General features: G+C 45.5%; 1 protein-coding gene across 3 annotated transcripts in view; it reads right to left on the bottom strand.

Annotated features, from left to right (window-relative positions):
• NRXN3 (neurexin 3) overlaps window positions 1-17,659 on the bottom strand; it is a 1,738,382-nt gene that overhangs the window by 1,627,542 nt on the left and 93,181 nt on the right. Inside the window, exon 4 of one of the 3 annotated variants that reach the window (XM_010844398.1) lies at window positions 82-98. The exons of the other annotated variants lie outside the window; for them this stretch is intronic. Coding sequence (XP_010842700.1) covers window positions 82-98 — 17 coding nt within the window. The remainder of the gene's footprint in view (window positions 1-81; window positions 99-17,659) is intronic. 3 annotated transcript variants of the gene reach the window in all.

Here is a 17,659-nt window from a genome sequence, read left to right as displayed (position 1 = left end):
CTGAGTGACTAAGCACAGCACATCAGCTTTCTGGACAAATCAAAACAATTCTCTAAACCACAATTTAATTTCCTGTAAAACTGAGAAAATGAGAGAACCTATGTCTCAGAGCATTTAGTAAGATAATGAATGTGAAATATACAGTTTATCTGACATTAAGCACCCGATAAATGTTAGCTGTTATTTATAATCATTACTGTTACTACTGTCACCATTCAAACCACTCTCACCACCAGCAAGCACCAACTGAACAGCCTCTAATAATGTAGAGGGCTGCAAGATGTGGGCATTTCCCAACCTGTACAGAAGTGAGGGCTCCATATTTTTCACTTGTAGCAGTGTCTTCAATTTCAAGTTCAAGTAAAATAAAATGAATATTCCTTTGAGACTCTTTCAATCATCTTTGAGTTTAGGGGAGATGTATTGTCACCAAATCATTATTGTGGGAATGGATCATCGAGAGCTCACTGACTTTCTCCCTCTCTCTATCCTGGCTTGCCAGGAACTATCCTGGGAAAAGCCCAGGGAACTCTCCTGGACTTCCCAGGTGGCGCTAGTGGTAAAGAACCTGCCTGCCAATGCAGGAGACACAGGAGATGCGCGCTCAGTCCCTGAGTCAGGAAGATCCCCTGGAGGCGGCATGGCAACGCACTCCAGTATTCTTACCTGGGAAATCTCATGGACAGAGGAGCTTGGTGGGCTATAATCTATAGGGTTGCAAAGAGTCAGATGCAACTTAGCACGTACGCACGTGCTGGTTTTAGCTCTGAAAATCTCACACCCTGAGAAATTTCTGTCTCTCCCAGGCAAACAGGATGGTCGATCAAGGACTACTCTTTCACACACCTGAATACTCTTTAGTAAGATGAATGTTTTAATTATCGGCATTGGCGAGCACATTTTAAAGGTGGAGAGCAAGGTAAGGACCACCTGTCTTACCCTAGTCAAAAGTATACATGAGTTACAGCCTCAGCTTTCCTGTTCCAGGGTCCTCTTCTATTCTCCTTCAAGAGGGATCCTAAATACATTTATTCTGGGATGTAAAGGCTGTTTATCAGCTTAAAAGGATTCTTGGTTCAGGCAATTTACATTTCAATAGAGAACCAAATATTAGCTGAAGACTCAAAGTAATTATGAGCAGAGAGAGATTTGTACTTGAGGGTGAGGGATTTAGGGCAATCCTCTCTGAACCCCTGAAATTATAGACTTCCACTCTAGGGGAAGCAAGCCTTCCCTTCCTCACACCAAGAATTCTCATTAGAGAAGGGGGCACATCAGAATCATCATGTCCAGGGATCAGCAAATCGCAACCTGCTTGGTCAAAGCCTATCCACCTCTATTCTTGTAAAGAAAACAGTATTGGAGCACAGCCATGCTCCTTTGTTTATATCCTGTGTGTGGCTGCTTTTCTGACACAACACTGGAGTTGAGTAGTTGCAACAGAGACCCTATGGTCTGCAAAGCCAAAAACGTTTTCACCCTGAACATTATAGACCAAGCTTCTTCCAAGTGTGGTCCATGGGCTGGCATGCACATCACCCAGGAGCTTATTAGAAAGGCAGGACTTGGTTCCACCCCAACACTTCTAAATCAAAATCTGCACCTTAACAAAATCTCCAGGTGATTCACATGCATGCCAAAGCTTGAGAAGCACTGGCCTAGGAGGATTTCTCCAAATATTCATGTCTTGGACTAGCTTCAGGACACCAATTCACTTCTATAGACCCCACCTGTCACCCCGTGAGACTATCCCTTCGAGAGCCACTATTCCCATAGGGTGGAGTTGCAAAATAGAATATAAAGTGCCCAAGGAATAGAGATGCAGATGTAGAAAACAGACTTGCAGATACAGCAAGGGAAGGAGAATGGGGACGAAATGAGAGAGTAGCGTCCACATTTCTACACTACCATGTGTAAAATAGCTAGCTAGCAGGAAGCACTGTGTAACACAGGGAGCTCAGCTCGGTGCTCTGTGATGACCTCGGAGGTGGGATGGTGGGGGCAGGGGAGGGAGGTGCCAGACGGAGGGGGTGTATGGATACGTACAGCTGATACATGCTGTTATACAACAAAATCAACACAACATTGTAAAGCAATTACCCTCCAATTAAAGATAAAATTTTTTTAAAATATACAAACTGCCCAGTTAAATTTGAATTTGTAAAAACAAGTACTTTAGTGTAAATGTGTACCAAATATTCCATGGGATATACCTCTAATAAAAAAAAAAAAAAAAGACTCACCTATCTGAAATTAAAATTTAACCAGATGTCCTATATTTTTATGTGCTAAATATTGCAACCTATCAATTGGGGCTTAATAATTTACTAGAACAGCTCACAGGACTCAGGGAAAAAACTGTACTTACTATTGGTTTATTCTAAAAGCTACAAGTTAGGAACAGCCAAATGGAAGAAGTACATAGTGCAAGTTATGAGGGGAGGGTACCCTGCTACCCCAGGAGCTTCAATGTATTCACCAACCCAGGAGCTCTCTGAACTTGTCCTTTAGGGTTCTTATAAAGGTTCCACTACATAGGCAAGATTGGCTAAATCACTGCTCACTGGGGACCAACTCAATCTTCATCCCTTCTCTTTTACCAGGAGGTTGAGAAGTGGGGCTCCAAGTTCCAACTCTAGTCACTTGGTTGGTTCCTCTGGCAACCTGTACCCACCCTGAAGCTGTTTGCGAAAAGACATCTCATTAACACAGACTCAGTTATGTTGAAAGGGTCTTATTATAAACAACAAAAAATACTCTCACTCCAGTCATTCAGGAAATTTCAAGGGTTTTGGAAGCTCTAGGGCCAGGAACTGGGGGTGAAGACATATATATTTCTTACTGTGATTTCTTATATCCTATCACACCTCTTAAGGCACTTTGCCTGCAAATATGGCTCCCAATAATCTGTCCCATCCTGATGACCACATGTCCCTCCTCCCACCAAGAGGAATAGCCTGTTTTCTGTCCCATGAATCTCAGCTGGCCTTGAGATGTGCTTTGATCCAGAGGAAATGGCAGAAGTGATGCTCTGCCAGTTACAAGGTCAGCCTTTAAGACACCCGACAGAGAGAGACAAATATCATATGATATCAGTTACAGGTGGAATCTAAAAAAGTGTACAAATGAACTTATCTACAAAACAAAAATAGAGTTACAGATGTAGAAAATAAACATACGGCTACCAGGGGATAAGTGGAGGCGGGGAGAGATAAACTGGAAGGTTCGGACCGACACACACACACTGTTGCCGTTTTGTTGTTCAGTCGCCAAGTCATGCCCGACCCTTTGCGACCCATGGACTGCAGCATGCCAGGCTTCCCCCACGCTGCTATATATAAAATAGGTAACTAATAAGGACCCACTGTATAAAATGGGAAACTCTATGCTGTGTAATGGCCTATATGAGAGCAGAATCAAAACAGAGCAGATGTGTGTACAAGTATGAGATGCACTTTGTGCACACCTGAAACTATTACAACATTTAATTCAACTACACTCCAGTAAGAGTGTTTTCAAAAGACATTGACAGTTTCCACTTTTATTATCTTGGGACCCAACTACTATGCTACAAGGGAGCCCAGGCTATCGACCCTGCTGGAGAGGGGCTGTGCAGAGAGGGGCTGTGCAGAGAGGCTCTGGAAGATAAGAAGTCACACGGAAAACCGAGGTGCCAGATGGGTGAGAATGACCTTGCTTTTCTAGCTCAGACTTTCTGCCAAATAAATGAAGCTACACAGGTGACCCCAGTAGTAGTACTCAAGGCAGAACTAATGGGTCAACCCAAAGAATCATGAGAATTAACAAATTACTTACTATTGCAAGCAATCTTTTTGTTCCACAGCAGTGATTAACTGATAAACCTGCCCTGTCCCCAGATTAGACACTTGGTTTCACTCTGAAGAGCCTTGTTCTTTAAGGCTGAGTCTGGCAAAGGAAACAGCCGTCTTCAGAGTATCCAAGCCTTCCTAAGAAGGATTGGATAAGTCCTCTCAGGACAAGATGGCTTTTCTTTCCCCACTCAGTATTATTGAAGGATGCAATTCTGTTCTCTACCACAATGGTGGCTGAATTTCTCAGTTCTTCTTTGGGCTCACAGCTGCAAACCCAGCTTTTGATGAGCTGGTATTTCTCTCCCAGAACCAGTACAATCCACGGGATGAGAACTGCTTTCTAAGCTATGAACAGCATTCTTTTCTGCCTTCCCTTCCCCTCCGCTGCCTCCATGAATTTAAGCTGTTGGCAGAATGAATGCAACTTGTCTTCTCAGCTACTGAAGATTCTGGGCTAAAAGGAGAAGTCTAAAATCTCTCTTCCTTTGTGGGCACTTGCCATCTCACTGCTCTCCATCTATGTTTTCCTTCTTCAGAAACTCCAAAAACCCTGCCCCTTAGCATCCTCATTAAGCAAGTCCCTGGCACTAGTATCTGGACTCAACGTGGTAGCATAAAGATATTTGCTTTTATCTGCTGTCAGCATCCAGGGCTCACACGTGCTCAGAGCAGGGATCAGGTGGGCAGTCTTCTCTGCCACCAGTTTAAAAAAAGGCATCCCTTTTTGACTCACGCAGTTGGACTCCAAAGAAACTGGCAGCCTCATTTGTCCATCCCACTCCAAAACTATTTCTTTTCTCCTCACATACATGGCTGGGAGAATCGTATATATGGGAAGGGGCTGACCCGGGGTCTGCTGGCATCCCTCCCAACTCACATGCTCAGACACAGGTAATGCCATATGTGCACCTCCTCTCCAGGGTCCCAGGGCTCTCACCTCATTACCACCGGGTTTGCGCATGACAGCACTGTGGAATGGTGCAAAGACCAGGCTTTGGAATAGCACCCACCTAAATTTGTATCCCATCTGCTTACAAGCTTTGGGACTTTGGGCAAGATTCAAAATTTCTCTGAGCCTCAGTTTCTTTATCTGTTAAAAATGAGAAAAACAATATCTGCTACCCTGGTGACAATATATTGAAAAGACCTGGCACAGTATCTAGTATACGATATTCAAAAATAGTAACTACCTCTTCCCTCCCAGCTAGGGTGTCACACAGCTTAGCAGGGCCAAAGATACCCCACCCCCGACAATTAGTCCACTTGCCTTGATAGGGGTCTTCATCAGAAGAGAAAAGCAACTCATTACGGCCAATCAGGCTAGGACTTGGTCTTTTCTTTGAGAAGCAATGTGGTCCAATACAAAAAGGCAAAGAATTCAAAATGAGCATGCTCTAGATCCTACTGACAGGCTAACCACTTCCACTGCCTTGCACAAGTGACTCTAACTCTAACTCCTCATCTCTATAATAAGGGACCTAGAGACACCGGAGAAGGCAAAGGCACCCCACTCCAGTACTCTTGCCTGGAAAATCCCATGGATGGAGGAGCCTGGTAGGCTGCAGTCCATGGGGTCGTGAAGAGTCGGACACGACTGAGCGACTTCACTTTCACTTTTCACTTTCATGCATTGGAGAAGGAAATGGCAACCCACTCCAGTGTTCTTGCCTGGAGAATCCCAGGGACAGGGGAGCCTGGTGGGCTTCCGTCTATGGGGTTGCACAGAGTCGGACACGACTGAAGCGACTTAGCAGCAGCAGCAGAGACACCACAAAGACACCTTCAGGTGTTCAACTATGAAGTCCCAGATTTTAACCTAAAAGTCCTGATAGCTGTACTTTCCTGGGCCTGCATCCTGCTCCTATTTCCTTTCAATCTAATTCACCCCTGAGTTGATTAGTCCTCATACTTTCACTGTAGCTCATTTTACCAACTGTTGAGCTCCCACAGGTTCTGTGCCACCTGCTGCCCTGAGAGTCTGTCTTTTCCACTCGTGGACTGGCCATCAGGTGGCCCTCAGTCTGTGGCAATGACCAGGCTCGTTGAGAAGGAAGGTACCCATCTGCCCACCTGCAAACACAGGCCAAGGGAGTCCTAGCCCCTCAAGGACTTTGGGGTCAAATAGGAACATCTGTGATGATGGAAATGTTCTGCGGTCCTGCTCTGTCTGTGACATCGGCTGCCAGCTCCATGTAGCTGTAAGCACTTGAAACATGACTAGTGAGAGGGGGAAGCAGAAATTTAAATTTTAGTTAATTGGAAAATAAATAGCCAAACGTGGTTAGCGACCACTGTATCAGATGGTGCAGCTTTAAGGGAAATGTTACAGAGAAGCAGCTTAAAGGGCAGAGCTGGTGGGAATCATAAATATGTCTGTGGACGACATTTACTCTCCTGGGGATGATTTATTCTTCGAGGGCAGAAAGGTCTGGCTCAACTCTTAGCAGTAACAACCTAATCACCAAAGAGAGGAGAGGAATATACAATACTCGCCCTCACTTTTCATCCACTTGCAGGTGTTCACCCCACAGCCACCACCCCCACAGGGTACTCTCAAGCCACGCGCTCCAGAAGAGCCTCAACTGGGTCAGAAATGACCCTCAGGGTCTTAGACTTTGACTGTGAGCCCATCTTCCTACCAACTTTATTGCCCTAAACATTCCTTTTTCATCTGTTCATCTGAATATGCTCTAAACAATAAAAATTAAAAGTTAAAAAGTTAAAACAATAAAAAGTTAAAAAATAAAGATGCCAACTTCCTAGGAGAATAATATCAATACTGTACAGTGTGGCCTTTGGAGGGCTCCAGGAGTGTAAAATAAATTAAGATGCTTGACAGAAAGAAGTTTTATGTAGATCTTAATCCTTTAGAGAAAGTCTCCAGCGCTTTGTCTAAGACATGGTGTGAGACGGCCTTTGCAACTCCAGAGCGGGCCGTGTACAGAGGCACAGTCACCAGTCAGCTGAAGACGGCCCACTGCCTCCCAATGACAGAGGCAGGAAGGTGCCCCTCGGCCTAGCGCACTGCTCGCTTCGTCAGCCCCAAAGCAGCTTTGCTTTCCCTCTGCCCCTACTCTCTCCATTGCCTCGTTTTCTCCTGTACCCTCCATTGCCTCCTTCACTAATCATCCTTGGTAGTTCCACCGTAGCAAGATCCAGAACCAGGATGAGTGAGAGTGCTTTTCTCCGAGACATCAGAATCTAAGGGGTGTGAAAACGGCTGAACTCAAGGTCAAGGAGAGGGAGGTCATGTCCGTCCCTCTGTACCATCGGGGAACCCACTATCTCCCTCTTCCATTTGCTTCTTGGCTCTCCACTTCCAAGGATGTTCCATTGCTTGGCAGGCACATTTGATACCTGGAAATTGGAAAATTATAGCAAGCTACAACTTCACATCTCAAGATCCCACTGAGACAGACGCTAAAGAGACAAAAGTCAGGGCTTGGACTGAATTCCAGAAAATTCTTAGAAATTAGAAATTCTAGAAAATTGGAGCAGGACCTGGGCTATAAACACCCGCCCAACCCAAATGCCATGATGGAGGCCTGTCGGGCTGAATGACTTGCCCTAACCCTGGCAGAAAACCACCGTCCCAGTGCAATGCTCCCAAACAGAACGCCGTCCCCCAGCCGTCTCCCCAAAAGGTGATCTCGGGAGGGCAGATGAGAGGCAGCCCTGGGGTGGTCATACGTGAATATTTACCCTTTTAAACACTAAGTGAAGCGCTTACAATAGCCGGGAACTGAAAGCACACCATAGCTGTTGCACCTCCATTATGAAAACAAGTCACTTGTCCCCTAAGGCTCTTCCTTTCCTCTTCATCCATAAACTGAGGAGTGGGACACCCACCTCTGCACGAGCACTAAGCATACACAGGCTAACCCAAAGTCCTGGCTTGTCTTAGAGCCTCAGAGAAGAGACCCCTTCTGTGAACACAAATATAGACCCAGAAGCCTCCTGGGACAGAAGCTTCAGGAGAGAGACCAAGGCCTTGGTCTTATTTACCCTGTTTAACTGAAGTACCTGGAACAGGGCCTGGAGCAAAGCAGATGCTCAGTAAACACTTACTAAATAAATTAATATATTGGCGTGTCCCTTCGGCCTTCTAAAATACCAGTTCAAGTTCAGGCTTGGGAAAGCAGCCACAGTTTAAAGTCAACTAAGGACCAGGGCTGCATGAGAAAAGGCAGCTCCTGGCAAAGGGATAATTAACACATTCAAGACAATCAGATCAATTCAAAGAACCTAGACCCATTTCTCACCCACAACTCCAAGTAAAAGTGCAGTAATTCTCTAAGTGTGGTCTCCAGAACAACCCACACTGATTTGTTTATATATATATATATATATAAAAGGCAGATACCGGGGCCCACACCAGACCTACTGAATCAGACTTTCTGGGAAAGGAGGCCCAAGAATCTGGATTTCAGTTGCTTCCCCAGTGATTCTGAGGAGCTCTGGAGTTTGAAGACCCAGATCCAAAGCATGTTCTTCTGAGTCTGCTTTGAGGAATCTCCTTATATGGAAAGCAGGGAGCACCCGAGAACACAGACAAAGCCATCCGAGTTGGGATTCTGGCTCTCCTGATGATGTTCTATCTCGTGATTGCCCATGATCCTCACGTGATCGCCTGCACCTTCCCCACCGGCTCCCCGATTTATGTCTCATGAAGCTGCAGACAGGCTTTCCATGGAGAGAGGCTTCTGTTTCTGAAATCATTTCTGTCCTGTTCCAGAGGCCTCAACAAACTCCAGGAGCCTCATGCCAGCCAAAGGGCATTGAGGTGGGGATGGAGGTGAGCAGGTGATGGCTGCCTTCCTCCTGGATCCTGGCTATTGTGAACTGTTTAATCACTGCTCTCACTTGATTTTGTTGTTGAGACTCTTACACCCATGATAGAGTAATCGGTCTACAAGTCATCATCCAACACCCACAAGGTGCAGGGCACCAAAAGGTAAAGAATAACAGAAAAGGAGCTGCAGGAACTGGATAGGGTTCTTACCCTTGAGGCCTGTGCAGTCTAGCCTGAGAAATAATCATAAACCCACGAAAAGAGAACTGCAAAAGAACTGACCAAAGAGCCTGAGCACCATAGACAATAGTTGGAACTTGAAGCTTTTCTTTAAAAAGAAGTCTAAAAGAGAGAGAGAAAGATTTGGAAAATGCAACAGCCTCTTCCCTCCCAGGGGGAACATTGCTGACCATTTGGCATTTCCCGACTATTTTCATCAAGTGTAGACCTGAGATTAGAAGAGTGTTTTCTGAAACTGTTAGCCACTCAGTCATGTCTGGCTCCTTTGTGACACCGTGGACTGTAGCCCACCGGGATCCTCTGTCCATGGGATTCTCCAGGCAAGAATACTGGAGTGGGTTGCCGTTCCCTTCTCCAAGGGATCTTCCTGACCCAGGATTCGAACCCATGTCTCCTGCATTGCAGGCAGATTCATTAATATCTGAGCCAACTCAAAAAGAAATTGGAGAAAATAAAGTTGAGCTTTTTCCCATCAGGAATGCCTTGGGGGCAATGATGGTCTAGAAAACAGCAGTTCTTGAGGTGAAATCCTGGAAGGATACCTCCCCTCTTTACCTGAGTAAGGGCTATCTCCTGGGCCTGCGGGGGTCCTGAGAAGGTTGCCACCCTGTGCCCATCATCAACTCACCCTCCCTTTCCTGTTCCTTCATGGGGAGTGATTGGCTTCCTCTGAGGATAGGAGAGCAAAAGGTGAAAATGCCCATTGTGCTGTCTGGACCTAGAAGGTGCTTCAGCAAGTCTTGGTGGCACCAGAATGTTCCCTTAAAAGGATCTTTTCTACTGGAGGCAAGCTGGGTGTCCCTCTCACTCCACCAGGGACAAAGACACAGGACTCCCTGATTCCCACCCATCCCTCCAGAGCTTTTGAATCAATAGATGTCCCCTGTCTCCTTCATCCAGCTGGTGGTCTGTAAACTTCTTTAATCTCCCACTTTGTTAGAAGTTTACAAACACACATTCTCAAGAAGCATAAACTTCTCTCATATGCTATAACCACACAGTAGATGTATTAGAGAGCACACACATACACTTGAACATGCACACACTCACAGAGAAAAATATTAAGACAGGATCAAAGATAAATATTTCTAGCCTGTTCATCCTAACATCTTGATAGATCACTTTTTGTCCTCCTTGGGAAGCAGACCCTTCACTTCAAAGACACCTGAATCCAGCCAGGTATAAACCCCAGACACATGGACTAGGGAGAAGGCAGCTCTGGCAGATAGCCATCTCAAATCCACCCTAGGGAATGTGAGTTCTGTCAAAGGACAGGAAATCTCACTAAAAGGAAGTGACTCTGGAAAGTGTCCTGGCTTTAATGGCTGTCCATATGCTGATGACCCTCAGATTTATATCTCTGGTCCCACCTCTTCCTTGAACTTCAACCTAAAACCCACTGACTCCTCGACATCTCCCCTTGGATGTCAAATCCAGGTTTGGAGATCTCAGACTTCATGTAACTCAACTCAGCTCCAGCTCTTTCCCCTTAAACTAGCCCCACCTACAGCCTGGTCACCCGCTCTGGTCAAGGGCACTGCCTTCTTCCTGTCGCTCAGGACAAATGCCTTGGAGTCATCCCTGACCCCTGTCTTCTCACTCACTGCACTTAATCTAAAAGCAAACCCTATTTATTAACTCTGCCTTCCAAGTAAACCCAGAATATGACTATCCTCGGGCTTCTAGCAGTGGCGCTTGTGGTAAATAACCCACCTGCCAATGCAGGAAACATAAGAGTCATAGGTTCGATCTCTGGGTCAGGAAGATCCCCTGGAGGAGGGCATGGCAACCCACTCCAGTATTCTTGCCTGGAGAATCCCCGTGGACAGAGGAGTCTGGCAGGCTGCAGTCCATAGGGTCATAGAGTTGGACACAACTGAAATGACTCAGCACTCACACATCGTTGACTATTCTCATCCTCTCTACTATGGCCACCCTGGCCCCAAGCCCTAACCTCTCACCTGGGAGCCTCCTAAGTCACTCAGTCATGTTTGACTCTTTGCCACCCCATGGACTGTAACCCACCAGGCTCCTCCATCCATGGGATTTTCCAGGCAAGAGTACTGGAGTAGGTTGCCATTTCCTTCTCCAGGGAATCTTCCCCACCCAGGAATTGAACCCAGGTCTCCCGCATTGCAGACAGATACTTTACCCTCTGAGCCACCAGGAAAGCCTGTACTATTACTTCCTGAACTATCTTCTATTTCCCTCTCTTGTTTACTCTGCTTCACGTATACAAGCCTCCTGGTTGTTCCTAGGCAGGTCAGGAAGGCTTTCGACCTCAGAGACTTTGCCAAATTATTCCTTCTACCTGGACCACTCTGCAGTCCAAGTCCTGGTAGGTATGTCCTGCCTCCCCCTGTATCTGTATCAGGATGGCACATGTAGTCTTCATTCCAGTGTTGCATTCTCCACAATGTCTCTCTAACGACCTCATATCAAACTGTCCTGTTTGTTGCACACACTCCCACCCCACACTTCACTGATCTATTACGCTGCTTCTCCCCCCGACCCCTATCATCAGACCCAAAGTGAGCAGGAATGTTTCCGTTGGTCTTCCTTAATGTTTACCATGGTGCCTGGCTCTCAGTAGGCACTCGGGAAATCTCTGTTGAATTTGGACCTGGAAGTCATAGTGCAAATCCCTCACGGCACTGATTTCAGAGGCCCCCCTGCCACGTGCTCCCCAGCAGCTCCTTCCCCCTGCACCTGGCTGCATGGCCAACCTCCCTCCAGGCCTGCAGAACTTACCAGGGCCCCAGACCCTGCCAATCGAATGCCTACCAATCTAGGGAAAATAGTCCTGCCCTACGTTTGGATGCTCTCCAGCAACGACTAGATTAGCACTTGCAAATTTATTCAGGGACTGAATCAAGCAGCACAGTCTCTGGAAAGGCCCAGTGTAGTAAACTTACTAATGGAGCTGTGCACGATCTCACTGGCACACAAGCACTGGCAGAGTAACTGTAAGTTTGTTTTTTTTAATTGCTGATTAACACAGTCCTGAGGAGCCCCCCCTTTCATAGCCAGATTGGCTTTACAGGTAGGTAGGCAAGGCCACATGAAGAAAAGGGTTTAAGAAAAAAAAGAGAGTTCAGAAATTTATAACTTGTGATATCAAGATGGTACCGGCCCCAGACAAAACTGACCCTCATATCAGCAAGCCAGAAAACAGAAATTTCACCATTAGAGACTCATTCCTTTGGGTCAAAATGAGTTTTCAAAGTTCTAAGGTGCCTCTAAAAGGTTATAGGTGTTATGGGTTATAAGTGTTAGTCACTCAGTCATGTCTAACTCTTTGTGACCCCATGCACCATAGCCCGTCAGGATCTCTGTCCATGGGATTCTCCAGGCAAGAATACTGGAGTGGATTGCCATTCCCTTCTCCAGGGGAGCTTCGCAACCCAGGGATCAAACCTGGGTCTCCCGCATTGCAGGCAGAATCTCTACCATCTGAGCCACCAGGGAAGCCCAGATCCAAGATGATCCTTAAAGCCTTTTCAGCCAGGTCCATGGCAGGGTTAGCATGATAGCATAACTCTGTGAAAATGTAGCATAGGATAGGGGTTTGATATAGAGAAGAAAAGAGTCGGCAGAGGAGGAGAAAATGAATTAAAGAGAAATAACGAGAAAAAAAAACAAAACCACCAAGGTGTCCTACATTGCGGGCAGACTCTTTACCATCTGAACCACCAGGGAAGCCCCTGTAAAGAAAAACAAACACTGAGGGTCTGCCTTGAAGCAGGTATTCTGCCACCGTCTTTACATACGTGAACACATGCACTAAGACACCCTGATAGTTTTCTCTTTATTACTCCCATTTTAGAAGAGGTTCAGAGAGGTTAATGACTCATCCCGTCACACAGCTAATAAGGACAGAGTCCAAGTTCTGACTTTAGACTGGTGTAGCTCCAACAGTCACGGTCATTACTCAAGAACAAAGTCCAGAGAGAGTTAACATTCAACTTCTTTATGATTTCCCTTCTGAGTGGCCTTCCTGGATATAATGAGGTGGCCCATGTTTTAAGGTAACCTCTAGTACAGAATACTGACACATGGGCACCATGTCGAAATTCTGGATCTCAGGACAAATTTATGTTATGTGGAGTGATCAAGCACTCACGTTGAGATGCATCATACAAAAACAGCTAGTTCTCCACATGCTCTCCAATTTCCAGGCATGCCAGGCATCACCCTTCAGGTGCCGGCCATACCCAGGAAGTGAAGAGTACTTCCTTCTCAGGCCACGAATCCTGGAACTCTGGGCTACCTGTTCCAGGAAGCAGCCTTCAAGCACAAATTTCTGGATTGCATTCAGCTAAAATTGATCTTTTCTGAGAAGAAAGCTTTTTCAAAGATTTGGTTAACACTCTGCCTTTTTTGTAGTTGAGATTGAGGGCACCACATTCATCTTGCTCTCTGTATTCTAGATGCTTTGCATCCTGGGACCCTGGAATATTTTCACATCTGTCTTTTCATTTCATGTATCTCTTTTCCATCCCATCATATGTGGAGAACTCTAAGGACAGAGGAGCCTGGCAGGCTACAGTCCATGGCGTCACAAAGAGCCGGACACGACTAAGCGACTATCACTCATATACTCAAACACTGGCGAGGTACAACTTATGTTTCTTTTTTAAAAGAACAGTCCTTCTGAAGAGAGTACTCAGTAGCTGAACTGAGAAGTAAGTTTAAGGTCATGATGGGAAAAGAAGGCTGATCACTCCTCAGCATTTAAAAACTCACATCCGGCCAGACTTTTCCAAACTTTAGTGAAGGTTTAAGATTTAATCATCCTCATTTCAAGCCTACAGTATCTGCTCTCAAAGTCAGCTTATACATTTTGGTGACCTTTCTCAAACTGGGCTTTGTAAATCCATGTGGTTATTATTTGACATTATAGACTCATGCCAAGCCAAATACCTTGCATAAAATATAGGATCCAGCCTTCTGACCCTTCAAAATTTGCATGTTCAAACACGCAAGCAAGCAGATTCTGGCTCCACTGTTTAAACTATACGAGAACATACAACTGAAAAATGCTAGGAAATTTACCAGTATCTTTGTATCTCCTAAGAGGAAATGGGTATCAGTGAAGAAGAAACAATGGCTTGCACACTTGTATATGTTATCATTCCATCTGCAGTGGTGTCAATCAGCTAATATGATCTATATTAAGTACATACTCAAAATATCTAATTGCAAAGATTTTAATAATTAGTTATTGTAAAGACTTTAAGCCTAGATTCTAGGTTTCAGCCCATCAAAATGTTAACTGGTCTTACAGCTGAGTCCCTTCGCTGTTCACCTGAAACCATCACAACTTTGTTCATCGGCTATTCCCCAAGACAAAATGTTTGTGGTGTTAAAAAACTTTATAAAAGTTTTTAAAATGTTAACTGATCTTTGCTTCCTCCTGTGAGGGGCAACACACGTGACAAATTTAAATGAAACAGAAGTATGTCATCAGTAACACCACATGATGACGGCCTTACTCACACAGAATCTCTTATTTAAAGCAAATACATTATGTTGTGAAAAGTACAGAGATTTGAAAATTAAAAACCTGCATTTTAGACCAGATCTGAGATTAATGTAACATGATAGAGAAAATTTTGTTCATTATAAGTGCCCTGAAAAAGTTTTGAATTTGTTTGGGAAACAGGTTGGAGTGGAGGACAAGTGTACTGGGGCGACCTGAAGCTAGGTGGGCTCACTCCACCCGAGACAAGAGGAAGAATGCTTCTGGTGTTTTGGAGAAGACAGGCTCAGAAAGAGAGACCAGGAAGGAGACTCGGGGTGAATCAAAAGTGATGCTCAGAAGACCACGTTGGGGGAGCTACTCTCAAGCTCACCAAACGTCCTAGTGTCAGATCGGCCCCAGCTAGCATCTAGCTGGAGAAGGCGTTGGCACCCCACTCCAGTAGTCTTGCCTGGAAAATCCCATGGACGGAGGAGCCTGGTAGGCTGCAGTCCATGGGGTCGCTAAGAGTCAGATACGACTGAGCGACTTCCCTTTCACTTTTCACTTTCATGCATTGGAGAAGGAAATGGCAACCCACTCCAGTGTTCTTGCCTGGAGAATCCCAGGGATGCGGGAGCCTGGTGGGCTGCCGTCTATGGGGTCGCACAGAGTCGGACACGACTGAAGTGACTTAGCAGCAGTAGCAGCAGCAAGCTTACTTAAAGCTCGAAGATTTTAAAATTGTGTCTATTTAGCTATGGTACCAGGAGCACAGAGCCCAGTCTACTTTACAAAGAAATCAAATTCTGAAACCATTCCACAACATCGGGCCTTCCACTGCATACGGAATGGCACACCTCAAGGCAAATCCAGCAAGCACCAATTATTTTAGGTGCTTACAACAGCAGTAATAACCAATGTGTGCATCTTTGGAGTAAGGTTGGTGACATCCTGACATCATCAGTGTTCCTTCTCGAGAGACCTCTGCAAGTTGTACTCCCAACCATCCTCAAATTCGAAAACATCATGAGAAAAACAGGCTTCCTAGTTTCTTCCTTCAGTACGTTTTGCTGACCAAGAGGCATCTCAAAGCGAGTGAGTAGAAAACACTCATGGAATTCCAGGTGCCGATCCCACTTTGCCTGAAGAAACCCAAGGACAGAAGCAGGTGTCTCTCCTGTTTGGAAACTTGTCGTTCGGACTGTCTTGCGCCCGGCCCCAGCTCCGGGCCCTTCTTTTCAGCCTGATGCAAGAAACTGTCAGCAGGATGAGAGTCATTTGGCGGAGACTGCTACGAACAATTGTGCGTTTTATAACAGTCCATTAGCACAAAGCTCTTAATGAAAATGAAAGCCATTAATGAAGCCAAAAGGCAGTGGAAGCCTCCGATCTGGAGTGGGCAATTAGACAAGAGGGGAGGGAGGAAAAAATAAATACAAATCCGAAACAAGGTACTCTGTGATCAAGCACGTGATGTAAGCACGACAGATCAGCCAATTTATTTCCTGCCTTTTTAAAGAGACATCTACAAACACTGAAAACTGTCATCATCCCAGGACCCGCCCCTTCCCCCAGGCTGTCAGATGATTCAATCTCGAAATTTCAGATCCATTGGCACTTTCGAAATAAAAACAGCAAGTGGGATTTTTAACTCCAAGAAGGTTTCCCTAAGAGTGCCATGATTTAGAGCAAAGTGAGTCACGAAAGTGAACTTTGTAATTACTATATTATTTTTATAACTCCTCTGAATCAGAAGCTCTCTTATTTTAACACACTGCAGACAAAGGCAAAGATTGCAGGAGAATAGGCCTCTGCCAAACACACTATTTTTGAGTGGGATTATTTCCTGTGAAAAGACAAGTCTCTAAAAGCTGTGCAGCTTCTGGGATGAGCACGAAAAGATCTCTGGTTTTCAAAGCTTGACCGCGTCCTGAGGTGGTCTTCTCACCCTCTACCCAGTTCCAGCTGTGCTTGGCCTGTAGCCCGGGTTTTGGGCTCTTCAACTAGACCATAAGCAGTCTGAGAGTGAGGACACCATCGTATATGCAGGTAGGACATTATGCCCCTTTGCCCAGAGAGACTTACAGACTTCCTGCTGGTGGCATCTTCATCCCTGGGCATACCTCTACTAAAATTACATATCTGGGAAGTTCCTGATATCAACGTCCATCTCTGTATCCCTGGCGTTTAGCATAATGGAAGTTTACTTGCTAGTACAGAATTTATGCTTCACATCCAAACACAGCCCATTACTGTGCCTGTGCTGAGCACAAATATTTGGGGAATGAATGACTAAACAAATGAATGATCAAATTGAACCGGATAGTCATCTCCTCATTTGCATTAGCGCTTCTTCTAATTCCCCAGAGCCAAGTTCTTATTTAATCGTTTTTCTTTTTTGTCTAGTAATTACGTCAATCAAATTCTGTTGCATCAAATAGCTGACTATGATGCTGTGGCTAATGATGATTGATGCAACTAAAGTCATCCTCCCCAGGGAATGCGAATCAAATCTCCTCCCTGTTAGCTACCATCTGGGCACGGGGGTAAACTACTGGAAAACCAAAGGCACCTCACGTGAGAAACAGCTTTAACTAAGGAGTCATTGTCTATTGGGCAAATAGTCAAGGAAGTCTCATGAGGATCTTTTCCTAGATTTCCTAGGAAGCCCCATCCACACATCCCATGTGGTGGCTTTGTAAAGCATCAGCTTGGCTAGGCTGAACTACGTTTCCCAGAATTCCCTTTCTTGTATGTTTCCACCTTGGGTGGGCCCCAGGTAGGACTCTTGAGGGCTCTGCACGATGGAGGAACAGTGGCAGCTTGTACACAGTGTTACCAATCTGTTGGTTTGCCTCGTTCACATGAAGCAGCACCGAACCTACAACTGCTCCTCCCTCCCCTTGGATTCCCCTTCAGTGTCTCTGCCTCCTGATCCTGGGCAAGTACGTGTCTTCACTATAAAGAAGGGCCCCGGCTTTGACAGGATATCCATACCACTAACACCAAAGGTGACCAGAACCGACACAGGTTTCAGACCATCCTCGTGGAACTCATGCCATGGGGGCCAACCCACCTTTGATCTCCCCTAAACCACTGACTGCAGCCATGAAATTAAAAGACGCTTACTCCTTGGAAGGAAAGTTATGACCAACCTAGATAGCATATTCAAAAGCAGAGACATTACTTTGCCAACAAAGGTCCGTCTAGTCAAGGATATGGTTTTTCCAGTGGTCATGTATGGATGTGAGAGTTGGACTGTGAAGAAAGCTGAGAGCCGAAGAATTGATGCTTTTGAACTGTGGTGTTGGAGAAGACTCTTGAGAGCTG

Source organism: Bison bison, unplaced genomic scaffold (genome assembly GCF_000754665.1).
Source record: "Bison bison bison isolate TAMUID 2011002044 unplaced genomic scaffold, Bison_UMD1.0 scf7180017864201, whole genome shotgun sequence".
NCBI lineage: Eukaryota > Metazoa > Chordata > Mammalia > Artiodactyla > Bovidae > Bison > Bison bison.
This window is presented reverse-complemented; position numbering and strand designations above follow the sequence as displayed.